The 24,749-nt window shown below is 59.9% G+C and overlaps 1 protein-coding gene and 31 non-coding genes across 32 annotated transcripts in view; 31 read left to right on the forward strand and 1 right to left on the reverse strand.

Moving 5' to 3' along the window:
* Nucleotides 1-12,323, reverse strand: part of PHYSODRAFT_506068 (hypothetical protein) — a gene marked incomplete at both ends in the record, with an annotated part of 39,629 nt that extends 27,306 nt beyond the window's left edge. Inside the window, one exon of the mRNA XM_009531742.1 lies at nucleotides 12,182-12,323. Within this exon, the coding sequence (XP_009530037.1) occupies nucleotides 12,182-12,323 (142 nt within the window). The remainder of the gene's footprint in view (nucleotides 1-12,181) is intronic.
* On the forward strand, nucleotides 836-908 carry PHYSODRAFT_t1059. The gene has a single exon. It is a non-coding gene; the product is annotated as a tRNA-Ala (tRNA).
* Nucleotides 1,601-1,673, forward strand: PHYSODRAFT_t1060. Its single transcript has one exon. It is a non-coding gene; the product is annotated as a tRNA-Ala (tRNA).
* Nucleotides 2,375-2,447, forward strand: PHYSODRAFT_t1061. Its single transcript has one exon. It is a non-coding gene; the product is annotated as a tRNA-Ala (tRNA).
* On the forward strand, nucleotides 3,147-3,219 carry PHYSODRAFT_t1062. Its single transcript has one exon. It is a non-coding gene; the product is annotated as a tRNA-Ala (tRNA).
* Nucleotides 4,682-4,754, forward strand: PHYSODRAFT_t1063. The gene has a single exon. It is a non-coding gene; the product is annotated as a tRNA-Ala (tRNA).
* On the forward strand, nucleotides 5,456-5,528 carry PHYSODRAFT_t1064. Its single transcript has one exon. It is a non-coding gene; the product is annotated as a tRNA-Ala (tRNA).
* PHYSODRAFT_t1065 lies at nucleotides 6,229-6,301 on the forward strand. The gene has a single exon. It is a non-coding gene; the product is annotated as a tRNA-Ala (tRNA).
* On the forward strand, nucleotides 6,980-7,052 carry PHYSODRAFT_t1066. The gene has a single exon. It is a non-coding gene; the product is annotated as a tRNA-Ala (tRNA).
* Nucleotides 7,730-7,802, forward strand: PHYSODRAFT_t1067. The gene has a single exon. It is a non-coding gene; the product is annotated as a tRNA-Ala (tRNA).
* On the forward strand, nucleotides 8,498-8,570 carry PHYSODRAFT_t1068. Its single transcript has one exon. It is a non-coding gene; the product is annotated as a tRNA-Ala (tRNA).
* On the forward strand, nucleotides 9,272-9,344 carry PHYSODRAFT_t1069. Its single transcript has one exon. It is a non-coding gene; the product is annotated as a tRNA-Ala (tRNA).
* On the forward strand, nucleotides 10,040-10,112 carry PHYSODRAFT_t1070. Its single transcript has one exon. It is a non-coding gene; the product is annotated as a tRNA-Ala (tRNA).
* Nucleotides 10,814-10,886, forward strand: PHYSODRAFT_t1071. Its single transcript has one exon. It is a non-coding gene; the product is annotated as a tRNA-Ala (tRNA).
* PHYSODRAFT_t1072 lies at nucleotides 11,590-11,662 on the forward strand. Its single transcript has one exon. It is a non-coding gene; the product is annotated as a tRNA-Ala (tRNA).
* Nucleotides 12,324-12,362: 39 nt separating the features above from the next.
* On the forward strand, nucleotides 12,363-12,435 carry PHYSODRAFT_t1073. The gene has a single exon. It is a non-coding gene; the product is annotated as a tRNA-Ala (tRNA).
* Nucleotides 12,436-13,134: 699 nt separating this feature from the next.
* Nucleotides 13,135-13,207, forward strand: PHYSODRAFT_t1074. Its single transcript has one exon. It is a non-coding gene; the product is annotated as a tRNA-Ala (tRNA).
* Nucleotides 13,208-13,905: 698 nt separating this feature from the next.
* On the forward strand, nucleotides 13,906-13,978 carry PHYSODRAFT_t1075. The gene has a single exon. It is a non-coding gene; the product is annotated as a tRNA-Ala (tRNA).
* A 695-nt stretch (nucleotides 13,979-14,673) lies between these two features.
* Nucleotides 14,674-14,746, forward strand: PHYSODRAFT_t1076. Its single transcript has one exon. It is a non-coding gene; the product is annotated as a tRNA-Ala (tRNA).
* Nucleotides 14,747-15,437: 691 nt separating this feature from the next.
* Nucleotides 15,438-15,510, forward strand: PHYSODRAFT_t1077. The gene has a single exon. It is a non-coding gene; the product is annotated as a tRNA-Ala (tRNA).
* Nucleotides 15,511-16,211: 701 nt separating this feature from the next.
* On the forward strand, nucleotides 16,212-16,284 carry PHYSODRAFT_t1078. Its single transcript has one exon. It is a non-coding gene; the product is annotated as a tRNA-Ala (tRNA).
* A 690-nt stretch (nucleotides 16,285-16,974) lies between these two features.
* PHYSODRAFT_t1079 lies at nucleotides 16,975-17,047 on the forward strand. Its single transcript has one exon. It is a non-coding gene; the product is annotated as a tRNA-Ala (tRNA).
* Nucleotides 17,048-17,741: 694 nt separating this feature from the next.
* Nucleotides 17,742-17,814, forward strand: PHYSODRAFT_t1080. Its single transcript has one exon. It is a non-coding gene; the product is annotated as a tRNA-Ala (tRNA).
* Nucleotides 17,815-18,512: 698 nt separating this feature from the next.
* On the forward strand, nucleotides 18,513-18,585 carry PHYSODRAFT_t1081. The gene has a single exon. It is a non-coding gene; the product is annotated as a tRNA-Ala (tRNA).
* Nucleotides 18,586-19,288: 703 nt separating this feature from the next.
* Nucleotides 19,289-19,361, forward strand: PHYSODRAFT_t1082. The gene has a single exon. It is a non-coding gene; the product is annotated as a tRNA-Ala (tRNA).
* Nucleotides 19,362-20,063: 702 nt separating this feature from the next.
* Nucleotides 20,064-20,136, forward strand: PHYSODRAFT_t1083. Its single transcript has one exon. It is a non-coding gene; the product is annotated as a tRNA-Ala (tRNA).
* Nucleotides 20,137-20,835: 699 nt separating this feature from the next.
* Nucleotides 20,836-20,908, forward strand: PHYSODRAFT_t1084. Its single transcript has one exon. It is a non-coding gene; the product is annotated as a tRNA-Ala (tRNA).
* A 681-nt stretch (nucleotides 20,909-21,589) lies between these two features.
* On the forward strand, nucleotides 21,590-21,662 carry PHYSODRAFT_t1085. The gene has a single exon. It is a non-coding gene; the product is annotated as a tRNA-Ala (tRNA).
* A 700-nt stretch (nucleotides 21,663-22,362) lies between these two features.
* On the forward strand, nucleotides 22,363-22,435 carry PHYSODRAFT_t1086. The gene has a single exon. It is a non-coding gene; the product is annotated as a tRNA-Ala (tRNA).
* Nucleotides 22,436-23,140: 705 nt separating this feature from the next.
* Nucleotides 23,141-23,213, forward strand: PHYSODRAFT_t1087. Its single transcript has one exon. It is a non-coding gene; the product is annotated as a tRNA-Ala (tRNA).
* Nucleotides 23,214-23,884: 671 nt separating this feature from the next.
* Nucleotides 23,885-23,957, forward strand: PHYSODRAFT_t1088. Its single transcript has one exon. It is a non-coding gene; the product is annotated as a tRNA-Ala (tRNA).
* Nucleotides 23,958-24,650: 693 nt separating this feature from the next.
* On the forward strand, nucleotides 24,651-24,723 carry PHYSODRAFT_t1089. The gene has a single exon. It is a non-coding gene; the product is annotated as a tRNA-Ala (tRNA).
* The last annotated feature ends 26 nt before the right edge of the window (nucleotides 24,724-24,749 follow it).

Here is a 24,749-nt window from a genome sequence, read left to right on the forward strand (position 1 = left end):
TGTGGCGAGTTGGCGTGTGCGTGTGTGTGTGTGTGTTGGTCTGAGCGCGTCGATTGCGTTGCGGTTTGGGTTTGTGTCTGGGCGCTTAGCTCAAATGGTAGAGCGCCCGCTTCGCATGCGGATCGATACCCCCAGTGTCCACTTTTTACGGCACACAACACTTTTTACGAACAAACACTTTTTACCGCCCCTCGCGCCGCTGCTTGCTTCCTAGCCTTCCTACCCCTGCTCACCCGCCACCCACAGCTCACCCGCCATCTGCGAGCGTGCTGGTGCCTACGTTTACAGACGACCCACCTTTTTTGTCGGCGAGTGTGGGGCAACCACGCCGACTGCCAGGCGCAGGATCCCACAAGAGTTTGGGCATGAGGGAGACCGGCTAAACAGCTCACCGAGAGCCTGGTCAGCGCCACAGACCAAACGCCCAGCTGTGTGCTGTGTGCTCTGTGCTGTGTGTCACCTCTGTCCGGGCCACTGGCCGGTCGGACGAGTAGGGTTCGAGTCAGCCAGCTGCTTGACATTTTTGTTTTCGGAGGCGGGTGGCTCCCGGCCTGGCGGTTCGAGGCTTCGGGTATGTGAGGCAGTGGACCATGGCGGAGCGCGGAGAATCGACAAGGCGTGGATGCTGGCGCCTCACGGGTGCTAATGTGCTGGTGGAGAGGACGATCGTTGTAATGGGTGCGGAGGCTTGCTTGGCGATGTGTGGAGGGATGGCGCTGTGAGGCGATTGTGTGTGGTTTTGTTTGGTGTGTTTTGTGGCGAGTTGGCGTGTGCGTGTGTGTGTGTGTGTGTTGGTCTGAGCGCGTCGATTGCGTTGCGGTTTGGGTTTGTGTCTGGGCGCTTAGCTCAAATGGTAGAGCGCCCGCTTCGCATGCGGGAGGTAGGGGGATCGATACCCCCAGTGTCCACTTTTTACGGCACACAACACTTTTTACGAACAAACACTTTTTACCGCCCCTCGCGCCGCTGCTTGCTTCCTAGCCTTCCTACCCCTGCTCACCCGCCACCCACAGCTCACCCGCCATCTGCGAGCGTGCTGGTGCCTACGTTTACAGACGACCCACCTTTTTTGTCGGCGAGTGTGGGGCAACCACGCCGACTGCCAGGCGCAGGATCCCACAAGAGTTTGGGCATGAGGGAGACCGGCTAAACAGCTCACCGAGAGCCTGGTCAGCGCCACAGACCAAACGCCCAGCTGTGTGCTGTGTGCTCTGTGCTGTGTGTCACCTCTGTCCGGGCCACTGGCCGGTCGGACGAGTAGGGTTCGAGTCAGCCAGCTGCTTGACATTTTTGTTTTCGGAGGCGGGTGGCTCCCGGCCTGGCGGTTCGAGGCTTCGGGTATGTGAGGCAGTGGACCATGGCGGAGCGCGGAGAATCGACAAGGCGTGGATGCTGGCGCCTCACGGGTGCTAATGTGCTGGTGGAGAGGACGATCGTTGTAATGGGTGCGGAGGCTTGCTTGGCGATGTGTGGAGGGATGGCGCTGTGAGGCGGTTGTGTGTGGTTTTGTTTGGTGTGTTTTGTGGCGAGTTGGCGTGTGTGTGTGTGTGTGTGTGTTGGTCTGAGCGCGTCGATTGCGTTGCGGTTTGGGTTTGTGTCTGGGCGCTTAGCTCAAATGGTAGAGCGCCCGCTTCGCATGCGGGAGGTAGGGGGATCGATACCCCCAGTGTCCACTTTTTACGGCACACAACACTTTTTACGAACAAACACTTTTTACCGCCCCTCGCGCCGCTGCTTGCTTCCTAGCCTTCCTACCCCTGCTCACCCGCCACCCACAGCTCACCCGCCATCTGCGAGCGTGCTGGTGCCTACGTTTACAGACGACCCACCTTTTTTGTCGGCGAGTGTGGGGCAACCACGCCGACTGCCAGGCGCAGGATCCCACAAGAGTTTGGGCATGAGGGAGACCGGCTAAACAGCTCACCGAGAGCCTGGTCAGCGCCACAGACCAAACGCCCAGCTGTGTGCTGTGTGCTCTGTGCTCTGTGCTGTGTGTCACCTCTGTCCGGGCCACTGGCCGGTCGGACGAGTAGGGTTCGAGTCAGCCAGCTGCTTGACATTTTTGTTTTCGGAGGCGGGTAGCTCCCGGCCTGGCGGTTCGAGGCTTCGGGTATGTGAGGCAGTGGACCATGGCGGAGCGCGGAGAATCGACAAGGCGTGGATGCTGGCGCCTCACGGGTGCTAATGTGCTGGTGGAGAGGACGATCGTTGTAATGGGTGCGGAGGCTTGCTTGGCGATGTGTGGAGGGATGGCGCTGTGAGGCGGTTGTGTGTGGTTTTGTTTGGTGTGTTTTGTGGCGAGTTGGCGTGTGTGTGTGTGTGTGTGTGTGTTGGTCTGAGCGCGTCGATTGCGTTGCGGTTTGGGTTTGTGTCTGGGCGCTTAGCTCAAATGGTAGAGCGCCCGCTTCGCATGCGGGAGGTAGGGGGATCGATACCCCCAGTGTCCACTTTTTACGGCACACAACACTTTTTACGAACAAACACTTTTTACCGCCCCTCGCGCCGCTGCTTGCTTCCTAGCCTTCCTACCCCTGCTCACCCGCCACCCACAGCTCACCCGCCATCTGCGAGCGTGCTGGTGCCTACGTTTACAGACGACCCACCTTTTTTGTCGGCGAGTGTGGGGCAACCACGCCGACTGCCAGGCGCAGGATCCCACAAGAGTTTGGGCATGAGGGAGACCGGCTAAACAGCTCACCGAGAGCCTGGTCAGCGCCACAGACCAAACGCCCAGCTGTGTGCTGTGTGCTCTGTGCTCTGTGCTGTGTGTCACCTCTGTCCGGGCCACTGGCCGGTCGGACGAGTAGGGTTCGAGTCAGCCAGCTGCTTGACATTTTTGTTTTCGGAGGCGGGTAGCTCCCGGCCTGGCGGTTCGAGGCTTCGGGTATGTGAGGCAGTGGACCATGGCGGAGCGCGGAGAATCGACAAGGCGTGGATGCTGGCGCCTCACGGGTGCTAATGTGCTGGTGGAGAGGACGATCGTTGTAATGGGTGCGGAGGCTTGCTTGGCGATGTGTGGAGGGATGGCGCTGTGAGGCGGTTGTGTGTGGTTTTGTTTGGTGTGTTTTGTGGCGAGTTGGCGTGTGCGTGTGTGTGTGTGTGTTGGTCTGAGCGCGTCGATTGCGTTGCGGTTTGGGTTTGTGTCTGGGCGCTTAGCTCAAATGGTAGAGCGCCCGCTTCGCATGCGGGAGGCAGGGGGATCGATACCCCCAGTGTCCACTTTTTACGGCACACAACACTTTTTACGAACAAACACTTTTTACCGCCCCTCGCGCCGCTGCTTGCTTCCTAGCCTTCCTACCCCTGCTCACCCGCCACCCACAGCTCACCCGCCATCTGCGAGCGTGCTGGTGCCTACGTTTACAGACGACCCACCTTTTTTGTCGGCGAGTGTGGGGCAACCACGCCGACTGCCAGGCGCAGGATCCCACAAGAGTTTGGGCATGAGGGAGACCGGCTAAACAGCTCACCGAGAGCCTGGTCAGCGCCACAGACCAAACGCCCAGCTGTGTGCTGTGTGCTGTGTGCTCTGTGCTCTGTGCTGTGTGTCACCTCTGTCCGGGCCACTGGCCGGTCGGACGAGTAGGGTTCGAGTCAGCCAGCTGCTTGACATTTTTGTTTTCGGAGGCGGGTGGCTCCCGGCCTGGCGGTTCGAGGCTTCGGGTATGTGAGGCAGTGGACCATGGCGGAGCGCGGAGAATCGACAAGGCGTGGATGCTGGCGCCTCACGGGTGCTAATGTGCTGGTGGAGAGGACGATCGTTGTAATGGGTGCGGAGGCTTGCTTGGCGATGTGTGGAGGGATGGCGCTGTGAGGCGGTTGTGTGTGGTTTTGTTTGGTGTGTTTTGTGGCGAGTTGGCGTGTGCGTGTGTGTGTGTGTGTTGGTCTGAGCGCGTCGATTGCGTTGCGGTTTGGGTTTGTGTCTGGGCGCTTAGCTCAAATGGTAGAGCGCCCGCTTCGCATGCGGGAGGTCAGTGTCCACTTTTTACGGCACACAACACTTTTTACGAACAAACAATTTTTACCGCCCCTCGCGCCGCTGCTTGCTTCCTAGCCTTCCTACCCCTGCTCACCCGCCACCCACAGCTCACCCGCCATCTGCGAGCGTGCTGGTGCCTACGTTTACAGACGACCCACCTTTTTGTCGGCGAGTGTGGGGCAACCACGCCGACTGCCAGGCGCAGGATCCCACAAGAGTTTGGGCATGAGGGAGACCGGCTAAACAGCTCACCGAGAGCCTGGTCAGCGCCACAGACCAAACGCCCAGCTGTGTGCTGTGTGCTCTGTGCTCTGTGCTGTGTGTCACCTCTGTCCGGGCCACTGGCCGGTCGGACGAGTAGGGTTCGAGTCAGCCAGCTGCTTGACATTTTTGTTTTCGGAGGCGGGTGGCTCCCGGCCTGGCGGTTCGAGGCTTCGGGTATGTGAGGCAGTGGACCATGGCGGAGCGCGGAGAATCGACAAGGCGTGGATGCTGGCGCCTCACGGGTGCTAATGTGCTGGTGGAGAGGACGATCGTTGTAATGGGTGCGGAGGCTTGCTTGGCGATGTGTGGAGGGATGGCGCTGTGAGGCGGTTGTGTGTGGTTTTGTTTGGTGTGTTTTGTGGCGAGTTGGCGTGTGCGTGTGTGTGTGTGTGTGTTGGTCTGAGCGCGTCGATTGCGTTGCGGTTTGGGTTTGTGTCTGGGCGCTTAGCTCAAATGGTAGAGCGCCCGCTTCGCATGCGGGAGGTAGGGGGATCGATACCCCCAGTGTCCACTTTTTACGGCACACAACACTTTTTACGAACAAACACTTTTTACCGCCCCTCGCGCCGCTGCTTGCTTCCTAGCCTTCCTACCCCTGCTCACCCGCCACCCACAGCTCACCCGCCATCTGCGAGCGTGCTGGTGCCTACGTTTACAGACGACCCACCTTTTTTGTCGGCGAGTGTGGGGCAACCACGCCGACTGCCAGGCGCAGGATCCCACAAGAGTTTGGGCATGAGGGAGACCGGCTAAACAGCTCACCGAGAGCCTGGTCAGCGCCACAGACCAAACGCCCAGCTGTGTGCTGTGTGCTCTGTGCTCTGTGCTGTGTGTCACCTCTGTCCGGGCCACTGGCCGGTCGGACGAGTAGGGTTCGAGTCAGCCAGCTGCTTGACATTTTTGTTTTCGGAGGCGGGTGGCTCCCGGCCTGGCGGTTCGAGGCTTCGGGTATGTGAGGCAGTGGACCATGGCGGAGCGCGGAGAATCGACAAGGCGTGGATGCTGGCGCCTCACGGGTGCTAATGTGCTGGTGGAGAGGACGATCGTTGTAATGGGTGCGGAGGCTTGCTTGGCGATGTGTGGAGGGATGGCGCTGTGAGGCGGTTGTGTGTGGTTTTGTTTGGTGTGTTTTGTGGCGAGTTGGCGTGTGCGTGTGTGTGTGTGTGTGTTGGTCTGAGCGCGTCGATTGCGTTGCGGTTTGGGTTTGTGTCTGGGCGCTTAGCTCAAATGGTAGAGCGCCCGCTTCGCATGCGGGAGGTAGGGGGATCGATACCCCCAGTGTCCACTTTTTACGGCACACAACACTTTTTAGGAACAAACACTTTTTACCGCCCCTCGCGCCGCTGCTTGCTTCTTAGCCTTCCTACCCCTGTTCACCCGCCACCCAAGCTCACCCGCCATCTGCGAGCGTGCTGGTGCCTACGTTTACAGACGACCCACCTTTTTTGTCGGCGAGTGTGGGGCAACCACGCCGACTGCCAGGCGCAGGATCCCACAAGAGTTTGGGCATGAGGGAGACCGGCTAAACAGCTCACCGAGAGCCTGGTCAGCGCCACAGACCAAACGCCCAGCTGTGTGCTGTGTGCTCTGTGCTCTGTGCTGTGTGTCACCTCTGTCCGGGCCACTGGCCGGTCGGACGAGTAGGGTTCGAGTCAGCCAGCTGCTTGACATTTTTGTTTTCGGAGGCGGGTGGCTCCCGGCCTGGCGGTTCGAGGCTTCGGGTATGTGAGGCAGTGGACCATGGCGGAGCGCGGAGAATCGACAAGGCGTGGATGCTGGCGCCTCACGGGTGCTAATGTGCTGGTGGAGAGGACGATCGTTGTAATGGGTGCGGAGGCTTGCTTGGCGATGTGTGGAGGGATGGCGCTGTGAGGCGGTTGTGTGTGGTTTTGTTTGGTGTGTTTTGTGGCGAGTTGGCGTGTGCGTGTGTGTGTGTGTGTGTTGGTCTGAGCGCGTCGATTGCGTTGCGGTTTGGGTTTGTGTCTGGGCGCTTAGCTCAAATGGTAGAGCGCCCGCTTCGCATGCGGGAGGTAGGGGGATCGATACCCCCAGTGTCCACTTTTTACGGCACACAACACTTTTTACGAACAAACACTTTTTACCGCCCCTCGCGCCGCTGCTTGCTTCCTAGCCTTCCTACCCCTGCTCACCCGCCACCCACAGCTCACCCGCCATCTGCGAGCGTGCTGGTGCCTACGTTTACAGACGACCCACCTTTTTTGTCGGCGAGTGTGGGGCAACCACGCCGACTGCCAGGCGCAGGATCCCACAAGAGTTTGGGCATGAGGGAGACCGGCTAAACAGCTCACCGAGAGCCTGGTCAGCGCCACAGACCAAACGCCCAGCTGTGTGCTGTGTGCTCTGTGCTGTGTGCTGTGTGTCACCTCTGTCTGGGCGGGTTCGAGTCAGCCAGCTGCTTGACATTTTTGTTTTCGGAGGCGGGTGGCTCCCGGCCTGGCGGTTCGAGGCTTCGGGTATGTGAGGCAGTGGACCATGGCGGAGCGCGGAGAATCGACAAGGCGTGGATGCTGGCGCCTCACGGGTGCTAATGTGCTGGTGGAGAGGACGATCGTTGTAATGGGTGCGGAGGCTTGCTTGGCGATGTGTGGAGGGATGGCGCTGTGAGGCGGTTGTGTGTGGTTTTGTTTGGTGTGTTTTGTGGCGAGTTGGCGTGTGCGTGTGTGTGTGTGTGTTGGTCTGAGCGCGTCGATTGCGTTGCGGTTTGGGTTTGTGTCTGGGCGCTTAGCTCAAATGGTAGAGCGCCCGCTTCGCATGCGGGAGGTAGGGGGATCGATACCCCCAGTGTCCACTTTTTACGGCACACAACACTTTTTACGAACAAACACTTTTTACCGCCCCTCGCGCCGCTGCTTGCTTCCTAGCCTTCCTACCCCTGCTCACCCGCCACCCAAGCTCACCCGCCATCTGCGAGCGTGCTGGTGCCTACGTTTACAGACGACCCACCTTTTTTGTCGGCGAGTGTGGGGCAACCACGCCGACTGCCAGGCGCAGGATCCCACAAGAGTTTGGGCATGAGGGAGACCGGCTAAACAGCTCACCGAGAGCCTGGTCAGCGCCACAGACCAAACGCCCAGCTGTGTGCTGTGTGCTCTGTGCTCTGTGCTGTGTGTCACCTCTGTCTGGGCGGGTTCGAGTCAGCCAGCTGCTTGACATTTTTGTTTTCGGAGGCGGGTGGCTCCCGGCCTGGCGGTTCGAGGCTTCGGGTATGTGAGGCAGTGGACCATGGCGGAGCGCGGAGAATCGACAAGGCGTGGATGCTGGCGCCTCACGGGTGCTAATGTGCTGGTGGAGAGGACGATCGTTGTAATGGGTGCGGAGGCTTGCTTGGCGATGTGTGGAGGGATGGCGCTGTGAGGCGGTTGTGTGTCGTTTTGTTTGGTGTGTTTTGTGGCGAGTTGGCGTGTGCGTGTGTGTGTGTGTGTTGGTCTGAGCGCGTCGATTGCGTTGCGGTTTGGGTTTGTGTCTGGGCGCTTAGCTCAAATGGTAGAGCGCCCGCTTCGCATGCGGGAGGTAGGGGGATCGATACCCCCAGTGTCCACTTTTTACGGCACACAACACTTTTTACGAACAAACACTTTTTACCGCCCCTCGCGCCGCTGCTTGCTTCCTAGCCTTCCTACCCCTGCTCACCCGCCACCCACAGCTCACCCGCCATCTGCGAGCGTGCTGGTGCCTACGTTTACAGACGACCCACCTTTTTTGTCGGCGAGTGTGGGGCAACCACGCCGACTGCCAGGCGCAGGATCCCACAAGAGTTTGGGCATGAGGGAGACCGGCTAAACAGCTCACCGAGAGCCTGGTCAGCGCCACAGACCAAACGCCCAGCTGTGTGCTGTGTGCTCTGTGCTCTGTGCTGTGTGTCACCTCTGTCCGGGCCACTGGCCGGTCGGACGAGTAGGGTTCGAGTCAGCCAGCTGCTTGACATTTTTGTTTTCGGAGGCGGGTGGCTCCCGGCCTGGCGGTTCGAGGCTTCGGGTATGTGAGGCAGTGGACCATGGCGGAGCGCGGAGAATCGACAAGGCGTGGATGCTGGCGCCTCACGGGTGCTAATGTGCTGGTGGAGAGGACGATCGTTGTAATGGGTGCGGAGGCTTGCTTGGCGATGTGTGGAGGGATGGCGCTGTGAGGCGGTTGTGCGTCGTTTTGTTTGGTGTGTTTTGTGGCGAGTTGGCGTGTGCGTGTGTGTGTGTTGGTCTGAGCGCGTCGATTGCGTTGCGGTTTGGGTTTGTGTCTGGGCGCTTAGCTCAAATGGTAGAGCGCCCGCTTCGCATGCGGGAGGTAGGGGGATCGATACCCCCAGTGTCCACTTTTTACGGCACACAACACTTTTTACGAACAAACACTTTTTACCGCCCCTCGCGCCGCTGCTTGCTTCCTAGCCTTCCTACCCCTGCTCACCCGCCACCCACAGCTCACCCGCCATCTGCGAGCGTGCTGGTGCCTACGTTTACAGACGACCCACCTTTTTTGTCGGCGAGTGTGGGGCAACCACGCCGACTGCCAGGCGCAGGATCCCACAAGAGTTTGGGCATGAGGGAGACCGGCTAAACAGCTCACCGAGAGCCTGGTCAGCGCCACAGACCAAACGCCCAGCTTTGTGCTGTGTGCTCTGTGCTCTGTGCTGTGTGTCACCTCTGTCCGGGCCACTGGCCGGTCGGACGAGTAGGGTTCGAGTCAGCCAGCTGCTTGACATTTTTGTTTTCGGAGGCGGGTGGCTCCCGGCCTGGCGGTTCGAGGCTTCGGGTATGTGAGGCAGTGGACCATGGCGGAGCGCGGAGAATCGACAAGGCGTGGATGCTGGCGCCTCACGGGTGCTAATGTGCTGGTGGAGAGGACGATCGTTGTAATGGGTGCGGAGGCTTGCTTGGCGATGTGTGGAGGGATGGCGCTGTGAGGCGGTTGTGTGTCGTTTTGTTTGGTGTGTTTTGTGGCGAGTTGGCGTGTGCGTGTGTGTGTGTGTGTGTTGGTCTGAGCGCGTCGATTGCGTTGCGGTTTGGGTTTGTGTCTGGGCGCTTAGCTCAAATGGTAGAGCGCCCGCTTCGCATGCGGGAGGTAGGGGGATCGATACCCCCAGTGTCCACTTTTTACGGCACACAACACTTTTTACGAACAAACACTTTTTACCGCCCCTCGCGCCGCTGCTTGCTTCCTAGCCTTCCTACCCCTGCTCACCCGCCACCCACAGCTCACCCGCCATCTGCGAGCGTGCTGGTGCCTACGTTTACAGACGACCCACCTTTTTTGTCGGCGAGTGTGGGGCAACCACGCCGACTGCCAGGCGCAGGATCCCACAAGAGTTTGGGTATGAGGGAGACCGGCTAAACAGCTCACCGAGAGCCTGGTCAGCGCCACAGACCAAACGCCCAGCTTTGTGCTGTGTGCTCTGTGCTCTGTGCTGTGTGTCACCTCTGTCCGGGCCACTGGCCGGTCGGACGAGTAGGGTTCGAGTCAGCCAGCTGCTTGACATTTTTGTTTTCGGAGGCGGGTGGCTCCCGGCCTGGCGGTTCGAGGCTTCGGGTATGTGAGGCAGTGGACCATGGCGGAGCGCGGAGAATCGACAAGGCGTGGATGCTGGCGCCTCACGGGTGCTAATGTGCTGGTGGAGAGGACGATCGTTGTAATGGGTGCGGAGGCTTGCTTGGCGATGTGTGGAGGGATGGCGCTGTGAGGCGGTTGTGCGTCGTTTTGTTTGGTGTGTTTTGTGGCGAGTTGGCGTGTGCGTGTGTGTGTGTTGGTCTGAGCGCGTCGATTGCGTTGCGGTTTGGGTTTGTGTCTGGGCGCTTAGCTCAAATGGTAGAGCGCCCGCTTCGCATGCGGGAGGCAGGGGGATCGATACCCCCAGTGTCCACTTTTTACGGCACACAACACTTTTTACGAACAAACACTTTTTACCGCCCCTCGCGCCGCTGCTTGCTTCCTAGCCTTCCTACCCCTGCTCACCCGCCACCCACAGCTCACCCGCCATCTGCGAGCGTGCTGGTGCCTACGTTTACAGACGACCCACCTTTTTTGTCGGCGAGTGTGGGGCAACCACGCCGACTGCCAGGCGCAGGATCCCACAAGAGTTTGGGCATGAGGGAGACCGGCTAAACAGCTCACCGAGAGCCTGGTCAGCGCCACAGACCAAACGCCCAGCTGTGTGCTGTGTGCTCTGTGCTCTGTGCTGTGTGTCACCTCTGTCCGGGCCACTGGCCGGTCGGACGAGTAGGGTTCGAGTCAGCCAGCTGCTTGACATTTTTGTTTTCGGAGGCGGGTGGCTCCCGGCCTGGCGGTTCGAGGCTTCGGGTATGTGAGGCAGTGGACCATGGCGGAGCGCGGAGAATCGACAAGGCGTGGATGCTGGCGCCTCACGGGTGCTAATGTGCTGGTGGAGAGGACGATCGTTGTAATGGGTGCGGAGGCTTGCTTGGCGATGTGTGGAGGGATGGCGCTGTGAGGCGGTTGTGTGTCGTTTTGTTTGGTGTGTTTTGTGGCGAGTTGGCGTGTGCGTGTGTGTGTGTGTGTGTTGGTCTGAGCGCGTCGATTGCGTTGCGGTTTGGGTTTGTGTCTGGGCGCTTAGCTCAAATGGTAGAGCGCCCGCTTCGCATGCGGGAGGTAGGGGGATCGATACCCCCAGTGTCCACTTTTTACGGCACACAACACTTTTTACGAACAAACACTTTTTACCGCCCCTCGCGCCGCTGCTTGCTTCCTAGCCTTCCTACCCCTGCTCACCCGCCACCCACAGCTCACCCGCCATCTGCGAGCGTGCTGGTGCCTACGTTTACAGACGACCCACCTTTTTTGTCGGCGAGTGTGGGGCAACCACGCCGACTGCCAGGCGCAGGATCCCACAAGAGTTTGGGCATGAGGGAGACCGGCTAAACAGCTCACCGAGAGCCTGGTCAGCGCCACAGACCAAACGCCCAGCTTTGTGCTGTGTGCTCTGTGCTGTGTGCTGTGTGTCACCTCTGTCCGGGCCACTGGCCGGTCGGACGAGTAGGGTTCGAGTCAGCCAGCTGCTTGACATTTTTGTTTTCGGAGGCGGGTGGCTCCCGGCCTGGCGGTTCGAGGCTTCGGGTATGTGAGGCAGTGGACCATGGCGGAGCGCGGAGAATCGACAAGGCGTGGATGCTGGCGCCTCACGGGTGCTAATGTGCTGGTGGAGAGGACGATCGTTGTAATGGGTGCGGAGGCTTGCTTGGCGATGTGTGGAGGGATGGCGCTGTGAGGCGGTTGTGCGTCGTTTTGTTTGGTGTGTTTTGTGGCGAGTTGGCGTGTGCGTGTGTGTGTGTGTGTGTGTTGGTCTGAGCGCGTCGATTGCGTTGCGGTTTGGGTTTGTGTCTGGGCGCTTAGCTCAAATGGTAGAGCGCCCGCTTCGCATGCGGGAGGCAGGGGGATCGATACCCCCAGTGTCCACTTTTACGGCACGCAACACTTTTTACGAACAAACACTTTTTACCGCCCCTCGCGCCGCTGCTTGCTTCCTAGCCTTCCTACCCCTGCTCACCCGCCACCCACAGCTCACCCGCCATCTGCGAGCGTACGTTTACAGACGACCCACCTTTTTTGTCGGCGAGTGTGGGGCAACCACGCCGACTGCCAGGCGCAGGATCCCACAAGAGTTTGGGCATGAGGGAGACCGGCTAAACAGCTCACCGAGAGCCTGGTCAGCGCCACAGACCAAACGCCCAGCTGTGTGCTGTGTGCTCTGTGCTCTGTGCTGTGTGTCACCTCTGTCCGGGCCACTGGCCGGTCGGACGAGTAGGGTTCGAGTCAGCCAGCTGCTTGACATTTTTGTTTTCGGAGGCGGGTGGCTCCCGGCCTGGCGGTTCGAGGCTTCGGGTATGTGAGGCAGTGGACCATGGCGGAGCGCGGAGAATCGACAAGGCGTGGATGCTGGCGCCTCACGGGTGCTAATGTGCTGGTGGAGAGGACGATCGTTGTAATGGGTGCGGAGGCTTGCTTGGCGATGTGTGGAGGGATGGCGCTGTGAGGCGGTTGTGTGTGGTTTTGTTTGGTGTGTTTTGTGGCGAGTTGGCGTGTGCGTGTGTGTGTGTGTGTGTGTGTGTGTGTTGGTCTGAGCGCGTCGATTGCGTTGCGGTTTGGGTTTGTGTCTGGGCGCTTAGCTCAAATGGTAGAGCGCCCGCTTCGCATGCGGGAGGTAGGGGGATCGATACCCCCAGTGTCCACTTTTTACGGCACACAACACTTTTTACGAACAAACACTTTTTACCGCCCCTCGCGCCGCTGCTTGCTTCCTAGCCTTCCTACCCCTGCTCACCCGCCACCCACAGCTCACCCGCCATCTGCGAGCGTGCTGGTGCCTACGTTTACAGACGACCCACCTTTTTTGTCGGCGAGTGTGGGGCAACCACGCCGACTGCCAGGCGCAGGATCCCACAAGAGTTTGGGCATGAGGGAGACCGGCTAAACAGCTCACCGAGAGCCTGGTCAGCGCCACAGACCAAACGCCCAGCTGTGTGCTGTGTGCTCTGTGCTCTGTGCTGTGTGTCACCTCTGTCCGGGCCACTGGCCGGTCGGACGAGTAGGGTTCGAGTCAGCCAGCTGCTTGACATTTTTGTTTTCGGAGGCGGGTGGCTCCCGGCCTGGCGGTTCGAGGCTTCGGGTATGTGAGGCAGTGGACCATGGCGGAGCGCGGAGAATCGACAAGGCGTGGATGCTGGCGCCTCACGGGTGCTAATGTGCTGGTGGAGAGGACGATCGTTGTAATGGGTGCGGAGGCTTGCTTGGCGATGTGTGGAGGGATGGCGCTGTGAGGCGGTTGTGCGTCGTTTTGTTTGGTGTGTTTTGTGGCGAGTTGGCGTGTGCGTGTGTGTGTGTGTGTTGGTCTGAGCGCGTCGATTGCGTTGCGGTTTGGGTTTGTGTCTGGGCGCTTAGCTCAAATGGTAGAGCGCCCGCTTCGCATGCGGGAGGTAGGGGGATCGATACCCCCAGTGTCCACTTTTTACGGCACACAACACTTTTTACGAACAAACACTTTTTACCGCCCCTCGCGCCGCTGCTTGCTTCCTAGCCTTCCTACCCCTGCTCACCCGCCACCCAAGCTCACCCGCCATCTGCGAGCGTGCTGGTGCCTACGTTTACAGACGACCCACCTTTTTTGTCGGCGAGTGTGGGGCAACCACGCCGACTGCCAGGCGCAGGATCCCACAAGAGTTTGGGCATGAGGGAGACCGGCTAAACAGCTCACCGAGAGCCTGGTCAGCGCCACAGACCAAACGCCCAGCTTTGTGCTGTGTGCTCTGTGCTCTGTGCTGTGTGTCACCTCTGTCCGGGCCACTGGCCGGTCGGACGAGTAGGGTTCGAGTCAGCCAGCTGCTTGACATTTTTGTTTTCGGAGGCGGGTGGCTCCCGGCCTGGCGGTTCGAGGCTTCGGGTATGTGAGGCAGTGGACCATGGCGGAGCGCGGAGAATCGACAAGGCGTGGATGCTGGCGCCTCACGGGTGCTAATGTGCTGGTGGAGAGGACGATCGTTGTAATGGGTGCGGAGGCTTGCTTGGCGATGTGTGGAGGGATGGCGCTGTGAGGCGGTTGTGTGTGGTTTTGTTTGGTGTGTTTTGTGGCGAGTTGGCGTGTGTGTGTGTGTGTGTGTGTTGGTCTGAGCGCGTCGATTGCGTTGCGGTTTGGGTTTGTGTCTGGGCGCTTAGCTCAAATGGTAGAGCGCCCGCTTCGCATGCGGGAGGTAGGGGGATCGATACCCCCAGTGTCCACTTTTTACGGCACACAACACTTTTTACGAACAAACACTTTTTACCGCCCCTCGCGCCGCTGCTTGCTTCCTAGCCTTCCTACCCCTGCTCACCCGCCACCCACAGCTCACCCGCCATCTGCGAGCGTGCTGGTGCCTACGTTTACAGACGACCCACCTTTTTTGTCGGCGAGTGTGGGGCAACCACGCCGACTGCCAGGCGCAGGATCCCACAAGAGTTTGGGCATGAGGGAGACCGGCTAAACAGCTCACCGAGAGCCTGGTCAGCGCCACAGACCAAACGCCCAGCTGTGTGCTGTGTGCTCTGTGCTGTGTGTCACCTCTGTCCGGGCCACTGGCCGGTCGGACGAGTAGGGTTCGAGTCAGCCAGCTGCTTGACATTTTTGTTTCGGAGGCGGGTGGCTCCCGGCCTGGCGGTTCGAGGCTTCGGGTATGTGAGGCAGTGGACCATGGCGGAGCGCGGAGAATCGACAAGGCGTGGATGCTGGCGCCTCACGGGTGCTAATGTGCTGGTGGAGAGGACGATCGTTGTAATGGGTGCGGAGGCTTGCTTGGCGATGTGTGGAGGGATGGCGCTGTGAGGCGGTTGTGTGTGGTTTTGTTTGGTGTGTTTTGTGGCGAGTTGGCGTGTGCGTGTGTGTGTGTGTGTGTGTTGGTCTGAGCGCGTCGATTGCGTTGCGGTTTGGGTTTGTGTCTGGGCGCTTAGCTCAAATGGTAGAGCGCCCGCTTCGCATGCGGGAGGTAGGGGGATCGATACCCCCAGTGTCCACTTTTTACGGCACACAACACTTTTTACGAACAAACACTTTTTACCGCCCCTCGCGCCGCTGCTTGCTTCCTAGCCTTCCTACCCCTGCTCACCCGCCACCCACAGCTCACCCGCCATCTGCGAGCGTGCTGGTGCCTACGTTTACAGACGACCCACCTTTTTTGTCGGCGAGTGTGGGGCAACCACGCCGACTGCCAGGCGCAGGATCCCACAAGAGTTTGGGCATGAGGGAGACCGGCTAAACAGCTCACCGAGAGCCTGGTCAGCGCCACAGACCAAACGCCCAGCTGTGTGCTGTGTGCTCTGTGCTGTGTGTCACCTCTGTCCGGGCCACTGGCCGGTCGGACGAGTAGGGTTCGAGTCAGCCAGCTGCTTGACATTTTTGTTTCGGAGGCGGGTGGCTCCCGGCCTGGCGGTTCGAGGCTTCGGGTATGTGAGGCAGTGGACCATGGCGGAGCGCGGAGAATCGACAAGGCGTGGATGCTGGCGCCTCACGGGTGCTAATGTGCTGGTGGAGAGGACGATCGTTGTAATGGGTGCGGAGGCTTGCTTGGCGATGTGTGGAGGGATGGCGCTGTGAGGCGGTTGTGTGTGGTTTTGTTTGGTGTGTTTTGTGGCGAGTTGGCGTGTGCGTGTGTGTGTGTGTGTTGGTCTGAGCGCGTCGATTGCGTTGCGGTTTGGGTTTGTGTCTGGGCGCTTAGCTCAAATGGTAGAGCGCCCGCTTCGCATGCGGGAGGTAGGGGGATCGATACCCCCAGTGTCCACTTTTTACGGCACACAACACTTTTTACGAACAAACACTTTTTACCGCCCCTCGCGCCGCTGCTTGCTTCCTAGCCTTCCTACCCCTGCTCACCCGCCACCCACAGCTCACCCGCCATCTGCGAGCGTGCTGGTGCCTACGTTTACAGACGACCCACCTTTTTTGTCGGCGAGTGTGGGGCAACCACGCCGACTGCCAGGCGCAGGATCCCACAAGAGTTTGGGCATGAGGGAGACCGGCTAAACAGCTCACCGAGAGCCTGGTCAGCGCCACAGACCAAACGCCCAGCTGTGTGCTGTGTGCTCTGTGCTCTGTGCTGTGTGTCACCTCTGTCCGGGCCACTGGCCGGTCGGACGAGTAGGGTTCGAGTCAGCCAGCTGCTTGACATTTTTGTTTTCGGAGGCGGGTGGCTCCCGGCCTGGCGGTTCGAGGCTTCGGGTATGTGAGGCAGTGGACCATGGCGGAGCGCGGAGAATCGACAAGGCGTGGATGCTGGCGCCTCACGGGTGCTAATGTGCTGGTGGAGAGGACGATCGTTGTAATGGGTGCGGAGGCTTGCTTGGCGATGTGTGGAGGGATGGCGCTGTGAGGCGGTTGTGCGTCGTTTTGTTTGGTGTGTTTTGTGGCGAGTTGGCGTGTGCGTGTGTGTGTGTGTGTGTTGGTCTGAGCGCGTCGATTGCGTTGCGGTTTGGGTTTGTGTCTGGGCGCTTAGCTCAAATGGTAGAGCGCCCGCTTCGCATGCGGGAGGTAGGGGGATCGATACCCCCAGTGTCCACTTTTTACGGCACACAACACTTTTTACGAACAAACACTTTTTACCGCCCCTCGCGCCGCTGCTTGCTTCCTAGCCTTCCTACCCCTGCTCACCCGCCACCCAAGCTCACCCGCCATCTGCGAGCGTGCTGGTGCCTACGTTTACAGACGACCCACCTTTTTTGTCGGCGAGTGTGGGGCAACCACGCCGACTGCCAGGCGCAGGATCCCACAAGAGTTTGGGCATGAGGGAGACCGGCTAAACAGCTCACCGAGAGCCTGGTCAGCGCCACAGACCAAACGCCCAGCTGTGTGCTGTGTGCTCTGTGCTGTGTGTCACCTCTGTCCGGGCCACTGGCCGGTCGGACGAGTAGGGTTCGAGTCAGCCAGCTGCTTGACATTTTTGTTTCGGAGGCGGGTGGCTCCCGGCCTGGCGGTTCGAGGCTTCGGGTATGTGAGGCAGTGGACCATGGCGGAGCGCGGAGAATCGACAAGGCGTGGATGCTGGCGCCTCACGGGTGCTAATGTGCTGGTGGAGAGGACGATCGTTGTAATGGGTGCGGAGGCTTGCTTGGCGATGTGTGGAGGGATGGCGCTGTGAGGCGGTTGTGTGTCGTTTTGTTTGGTGTGTTTTGTGGCGAGTTGGCGTGTGCGTGTGTGTGTGTGTGTTGGTCTGAGCGCGTCGATTGCGTTGCGGTTTGGGTTTGTGTCTGGGCGCTTAGCTCAAATGGTAGAGCGCCCGCTTCGCATGCGGGAGGTAGGGGGATCGATACCCCCAGTGTCCACTTTTTACGGCACACAACACTTTTTACGAACAAACACTTTTTACCGCCCCTCGCGCCGCTGCTTGCTTCCTAGCCTTCCTACCCCTGCTCACCCGCCACCCACAGCTCACCCGCCATCTGCGAGCGTGCTGGTGCCTACGTTTACAGACGACCCACCTTTTTTGTCGGCGAGTGTGGGGCAACCACGCCGACTGCCAGGCGCAGGATCCCACAAGAGTTTGGGCATGAGGGAGACCGGCTAAACAGCTCACCGAGAGCCTGGTCAGCGCCACAGACCAAACGCCCAGCTGTGTGCTGTGTGCTCTGTGCTGTGTGTCACCTCTGTCCGGGCCACTGGCCGGTCGGACGAGTAGGGTTCGAGTCAGCCAGCTGCTTGACATTTTTGTTTTCGGAGGCGGGTGGCTCCCGGCCTGGCGGTTCGAGGCTTCGGGTATGTGAGGCAGTGGACCATGGCGGAGCGCGGAGAATCGACAAGGCGTGGATGCTGGCGCCTCACGGGTGCTAATGTGCTGGTGGAGAGGACGATCGTTGTAATGGGTGCGGAGGCTTGCTTGGCGATGTGTGGAGGGATGGCGCTGTGAGGCGGTTGTGTGTGGTTTTGTTTGGTGTGTTTTGTGGCGAGTTGGCGTGTGCGTGTGTGTGTGTGTGTGTTGGTCTGAGCGCGTCGATTGCGTTGCGGTTTGGGTTTGTGTCTGGGCGCTTAGCTCAAATGGTAGAGCGCCCGCTTCGCATGCGGGAGGTAGGGGGATCGATACCCCCAGTGTCCACTTTTTACGGCACACAACACTTTTTACGAACAAACACTTTTTACCGCCCCTCGCGCCGCTGCTTGCTTCCTAGCCTTCCTACCCCTGCTCACCCGCCACCCAAGCTCACCCGCCATCTGCGAGCGTGCTGGTGCCTACGTTTACAGACGACCCACCTTTTTTGTCGGCGAGTGTGGGGCAACCACGCCGACTGCCAGGCGCAGGATCCCACAAGAGTTTGGGCATGAGGGAGACCGGCTAAACAGCTCACCGAGAGCCTGGTCAGCGCCACAGACCAAACGCCCAGCTGTGTGCTGTGTGCTCTGTGCTCTGTGCTGTGTGTCACCTCTGTCCGGGCCACTGGCCGGTCGGACGAGTAGGGTTCGAGTCAGCCAGCTGCTTGACATTTTTGTTTTCGGAGGCGGGTAGCTCCCGGCCTGGCGGTTCGAGGCTTCGGGTATGTGAGGCAGTGGACCATGGCGGAGCGCGGAGAATCGACAAGGCGTGGATGCTGGCGCCTCACGGGTGCTAATGTGCTGGTGGAGAGGACGATCGTTGTAATGGGTGCGGAGGCTTGCTTGGCGATGTGTGGAGGGATGGCGCTGTGAGGCGGTTGTGTGTGGTTTTGTTTGGTGTGTTTTGTGGCGAGTTGGCGTGTGTGTGTGTGTGTGTGTGTTGGTCTGAGCGCGTCGATTGCGTTGCGGTTTGGGTTTGTGTCTGGGCGCTTAGCTCAAATGGTAGAGCGCCCGCTTCGCATGCGGGAGGTAGGGGGATCGATACCCCCAGTGTCCACTTTTTACGGCACACAACACTTTTTACGAACAAACACTTTTTACCGCCCCTCGCGCCGCTGCTTGCTTCCTAGCCTTCCTACCCCTGCTCACCCGCCACCCACAGCTCACCCGCCATCTGCGAGCGTGCTGGTGCCTACGTTTACAGACGACCCACCTTTTTTGTCGGCGAGTGTGGGGCAACCACGCCGACTGCCAGGCGCAGGATCCCACAAGAGTTTGGGCATGAGGGAGACCGGCTAAACAGCTCACCGAGAGCCTGGTCAGCGCCACAGACCAAACGCCCAGCTGTGTGCTGTGTGCTCTGTGCTCTGTGCTGTGTGTCACCTCTGTCCGGGCCACTGGCCGGTCGGACGAGTAGGGTTCGAGTCAGCCAGCTGCTTGACATTTTTGTTTTCGGAGGCGGGTGGCTCCCGGCCTGGCGGTTCGAGGCTTCGGGTATGTGAGGCAGTGGACCATGGCGGAGCGCGGAGAATCGACAAGGCGTGGATGCTGGCGCCTCACGGGTGCTAATGTGCTGGTGGAGAGGACGATCGTTGTAATGGGTGCGGAGGCTTGCTTGGCGATGTGTGGAGGGATGGCGCTGTGAGGCGGTTGTGTGTGGTTTTGTTTGGTGTGTTTTGTGGCGAGTTGGCGTGTGCGTGTGTGTGTGTGTGTGTGTTGGTCTGAGCGCGTCGATTGCGTTGCGGTTTGGGTTTGTGTCTGGGCGCTTAGCTCAAATGGTAGAGCGCCCGCTTCGCATGCGGGAGGTAGGGGGATCGATACCCCCAGTGTCCACTTTTTACGGCACACAACACTTTTTACGAACAAACACTTTTTACCGCCCCTCGCGCCGCTGCTTGCTTCCTAGCCTTCCTACCCCTGCTCACCCGCCACCCAAGCTCACCCGCCATCTGCGAGCGTGCTGGTGCCTACGTTTACAGACGACCCACCTTTTTTGTCGGCGAGTGTGGGGCAACCACGCCGACTGCCAGGCGCAGGATCCCACAAGAGTTTGGGCATGAGGGAGACCGGCTAAACAGCTCACCGAGAGCCTGGTCAGCGCCACAGACCAAACGCCCAGCTTTGTGCTGTGTGCTCTGTGCTCTGTGCTGTGTGTCACCTCTGTCCGGGCCACTGGCCGGTCGGACGAGTAGGGTTCGAGTCAGCCAGCTGCTTGACATTTTTGTTTTCGGAGGCGGGTGGCTCCCGGCCTGGCGGTTCGAGGCTTCGGGTATGTGAGGCAGTGGACCATGGCGGAGCGCGGAGAATCGACAAGGCGTGGATGCTGGCGCCTCACGGGTGCTAATGTGCTGGTGGAGAGGACGATCGTTGTAATGGGTGCGGAGGCTTGCTTGGCGATGTGTGGAGGGATGGCGCTGTGAGGCGGTTGTGTGTGGTTTTGTTTGGTGTGTTTTGTGGCGAGTTGGCGTGTGCGTGTGTGTGTGTGTGTGTGTTGGTCTGAGCGCGTCGATTGCGTTGCGGTTTGGGTTTGTGTCTGGGCGCTTAGCTCAAATGGTAGAGCGCCCGCTTCGCATGCGGGAGGTAGGGGGATCGATACCCCCAGTGTCCACTTTTTACGGCACACAACACTTTTTACGAACAAACACTTTTTACCGCCCCTCGCGCCGCTGCTTGCTTCCTAGCCTTCCTACCCCTGCTCACCCGCCACCCACAGCTCACCCGCCATCTGCGAGCGTGCTGGTGCCTACGTTTACAGACGACCCACCTTTTTTGTCGGCGAGTGTGGGGCAACCACGCCGACTGCCAGGCGCAGGATCCCACAAGAGTTTGGGCATGAGGGAGACCGGCTAAACAGCTCACCGAGAGCCTGGTCAGCGCCACAGACCAAACGCCCAGCTTTGTGCTGTGTGCTCTGTGCTCTGTGCTGTGTGTCACCTCTGTCCGGGCCACTGGCCGGTCGGACGAGTAGGGTTCGAGTCAGCCAGCTGCTTGACATTTTTGTTTTCGGAGGCGGGTGGCTCCCGGCCTGGCGGTTCGAGGCTTCGGGTATGTGAGGCAGTGGACCATGGCGGAGCGCGGAGAATCGACAAGGCGTGGATGCTGGCGCCTCACGGGTGCTAATGTGCTGGTGGAGAGGACGATCGTTGTAATGGGTGCGGAGGCTTGCTTGGCGATGTGTGGAGGGATGGCGCTGTGAGGCGGTTGTGTGTGGTTTTGTTTGGTGTGTTTTGTGGCGAGTTGGCGTGTGCGTGTGTGTGTGTGTGTTGGTCTGAGCGCGTCGATTGCGTTGCGGTTTGGGTTTGTGTCTGGGCGCTTAGCTCAAATGGTAGAGCGCCCGCTTCGCATGCGGGAGGTAGGGGGATCGATACCCCCAGTGTCCACTTTTTACGGCACACAACACTTTTTACGAACAAACACTTTTTACCGCCCCTCGCGCCGCTGCTTGCTTCCTAGCCTTCCTACCCCTGCTCACCCGCCACCCAAGCTCACCCGCCATCTGCGAGCGTGCTGGTGCCTACGTTTACAGACGACCCACCTTTTTTGTCGGCGAGTGTGGGGCAACCACGCCGACTGCCAGGCGCAGGATCCCACAAGAGTTTGGGCATGAGGGAGACCGGCTAAACAGCTCACCGAGAGCCTGGTCAGCGCCACAGACCAAACGCCCAGCTGTGTGCTGTGTGCTCTGTGCTCTGTGCTGTGTGTCACCTCTGTCTGGGCGGGTTCGAGTCAGCCAGCTGCTTGACATTTTTGTTTTCGGAGGCGGGTGGCTCCCGGCCTGGCGGTTCGAGGCTTCGGGTATGTGAGGCAGTGGACCATGGCGGAGCGCGGAGAATCGACAAGGCGTGGATGCTGGCGCCTCACGGGTGCTAATGTGCTGGTGGAGAGGACGATCGTTGTAATGGGTGCGGAGGCTTGCTTGGCGATGTGTGGAGGGATGGCGCTGTGAGGCGGTTGTGTGTGGTTTTGTTTGGTGTGTTTTGTGGCGAGTTGGCGTGTGCGTGTGTGTGTGTGTGTGTGTTGGTCTGAGCGCGTCGATTGCGTTGCGGTTTGGGTTTGTGTCTGGGCGCTTAGCTCAAATGGTAGAGCGCCCGCTTCGCATGCGGGAGGTAGGGGGATCGATACCCCCAGTGTCCACTTTTTACGGCACACAACACTTTTTACGAACAAACACTTTTTACCGCCCCTCGCGCCGCTGCTTGCTTCCTAGCCTTCCTACCCCTGCTCACCCGCCACCCAAGCTCACCCGCCATCTGCGAGCGTGCTGGTGCCTACGTTTACAGACGACCCACCTTTTTTGTCGGCGAGTGTGGGGCAACCACGCCGACTGCCAGGCGCAGGATCCCACAAGAGTTTGGGCATGAGGGAGACCGGCTAAACAGCTCACCGAGAGCCTGGTCAGCGCCACAGACCAAACGCCCAGCTGTGTGCTGTGTGCTCTGTGCTCTGTGCTGTGTGTCACCTCTGTCCGGGCCACTGGCCGGTCGGACGAGTAGGGTTCGAGTCAGCCAGCTGCTTGACATTTTTGTTTTCGGAGGCGGGTGGCTCCCGGCCTGGCGGTTCGAGGCTTCGGGTATGTGAGGCAGTGGACCATGGCGGAGCGCGGAGAATCGACAAGGCGTGGATGCTGGCGCCTCACGGGTGCTAATGTGCTGGTGGAGAGGACGATCGTTGTAATGGGTGCGGAGGCTTGCTTGGCGATGTGTGGAGGGATGGCGCTGTGAGGCGGTTGTGTGTCGTTTTGTTTGGTGTGTTTTGTGGCGAGTTGGCGTGTGCGTGTGTGTGTGTGTGTGTTGGTCTGAGCGCGTCGATTGCGTTGCGGTTTGGGTTTGTGTCTGGGCGCTTAGCTCAAATGGTAGAGCGCCCGCTTCGCATGCGGGAGGTAGGGGGATCGATACCCCCAGTGTCCACTTTTTACGGCACACAACACTTTTTACGAACAAACACTTTTTACCGCCCCTCGCGCCGCTGCTTGCTTCCTAGCCTTCCTACCCCTGCTCACCCGCCACCCACAGCTCACCCGCCATCTGCGAGCGTGCTGGTGCCTACGTTTACAGACGACCCACCTTTTTTGTCGGCGAGTGTGGGGCAACCACGCCGACTGCCAGGCGCAGGATCCCACAAGAGTTTGGGCATGAGGGAGACCGGCTAAACAGCTCACCGAGAGCCTGGTCAGCGCCACAGACCAAACGCCCAGCTGTGTGCTGTGTGCTGTGTGCTCTGTGCTGTGTGTCACCTCTGTCCGGGCCACTGGCCGGTCGGACGAGTAGGGTTCGAGTCAGCCAGCTGCTTGACATTTTTGTTTTCGGAGGCGGGTGGCTCCCGGCCTGGCGGTTCGAGGCTTCGGGTATGTGAGGCAGTGGACCATGGCGGAGCGCGGAGAATCGACAAGGCGTGGATGCTGGCGCCTCACGGGTGCTAATGTGCTGGTGGAGAGGACGATCGTTGTAATGGGTGCGGAGGCTTGCTTGGCGATGTGTGGAGGGATGGCGCTGTGAGGCGGTTGTGTGTGGTTTTGTTTGGTGTGTTTTGTGGCGAGTTGGCGTGTGCGTGTGTGTGTGTGTGTGTGTGTTGGTCTGAGCGCGTCGATTGCGTTGCGGTTTGGGTTTGTGTCTGGGCGCTTAGCTCAAATGGTAGAGCGCCCGCTTCGCATGCGGGAGGTAGGGGGATCGATACCCCCAGTGTCCACTTTTACGGCACACAACACTTTTTACGAACAAACACTTTTTACCGCCCCTCGCGCCGCTGCTTGCTTCCTAGCCTTCCTACCCCTGCTCACCCGCCACCCACAGCTCACCCGCCATCTGCGAGCGTGCTGGTGCCTACGTTTACAGACGACCCACCTTTTTTGTCGGCGAGTGTGGGGCAACCACGCCGACTGCCAGGCGCAGGATCCCACAAGAGTTTGGGCATGAGGGAGACCGGCTAAACAGCTCACCGAGAGCCTGGTCAGCGCCACAGACCAAACGCCCAGCTGTGTGCTGTGTGCTCTGTGCTCTGTGCTGTGTGTCACCTCTGTCCGGGCGGGTTCGAGTCAGCCAGCTGCTTGACATTTTTGTTTTCGGAGGCGGGTGGCTCCCGGCCTGGCGGTTCGAGGCTTCGGGTATGTGAGGCAGTGGACCATGGCGGAGCGCGGAGAATCGACAAGGCGTGGATGCTGGCGCCTCACGGGTGCTAATGTGCTGGTGGAGAGGACGATCGTTGTAATGGGTGCGGAGGCTTGCTTGGCGATGTGTGGAGGGATGGCGCTGTGAGGCGGTTGTGCGTCGTTTTGTTTGGTGTGTTTTGTGGCGAGTTGGCGTGTGCGTGTGTGTGTTGATCTGAGCGCGTCGATTGCGTTGCGGCTTGGGTTTGCGTCTGGGCGCTTAGCTCAAATGGTAGAGCGCCCGCTTCGCATGCGGGAGGTAGGGGGATCGATACCCCCAGTGTCCACTTTTACGGCACACAACACTTTTTACGAACAAACACTTTTTACCGCCCCTCGCGCCGCTGCTTGCTTCCTAGCCTTCCTACCCCTGCTCACCCGCCACCCACAGCTCACCCGCCATCTGCGAGCGTGCTGGTGCCTACGTTTACAGACGACCCACCTTTTTTGTCGGCGAGTGTGGGGCAACCACGCCGACTGCCAGGCGCAGGATCCCACAAGAGTTTGGGCATGAGGGAGACCGGCTAAACAGCTCACCGAGAGCCTGGTCAGCGCCACAGACCAAACGCCCAGCTGTGTGCTCTGTGCTCTGTGCTGTGTGTCACCTCTGTCCGGGCCACTGGCCGGTCGGACGAGTAGGGTTCGAGTCAGCCAGCTGCTTGACATTTTTGTTTTCGGAGGCGGGTGGCTCCCGGCCTGGCGGTTCGAGGCTTCGGGTATGTGAGGCAGTGGACCATGGCGGAGCGCGGAGAATCGACAAGGCGTGGATGCTGGCGCCTCACGGGTGCTAATGTGCTGGTGGAGAGGACGATCGTTGTAATGGGTGCGGAGGCTTGCTTGGCGATGTGTGGAGGGATGGCGCTGTGAGGCGGTTGTGTGTGGTTTTGTTTGGTGTGTTTTGTGGCGAGTTGGCGTGTGCGTGTGTGTGTCTGTGTGTTGGTCTGAGCGCGTCGATTGCGTTGCGGTTTGGGTTTGTGTCTGGGCGCTTAGCTCAAATGGTAGAGCGCCCGCTTCGCATGCGGGAGGTAGGGGGATCGATACCCCCAGTGTCCACTTTTTACGGCACACAACACTTTTTA

This window comes from Phytophthora sojae (genome assembly GCF_000149755.1).
Source record: "Phytophthora sojae unplaced genomic scaffold PHYSOscaffold_5, whole genome shotgun sequence".
NCBI lineage: Eukaryota > Oomycota > Peronosporomycetes > Peronosporales > Peronosporaceae > Phytophthora > Phytophthora sojae.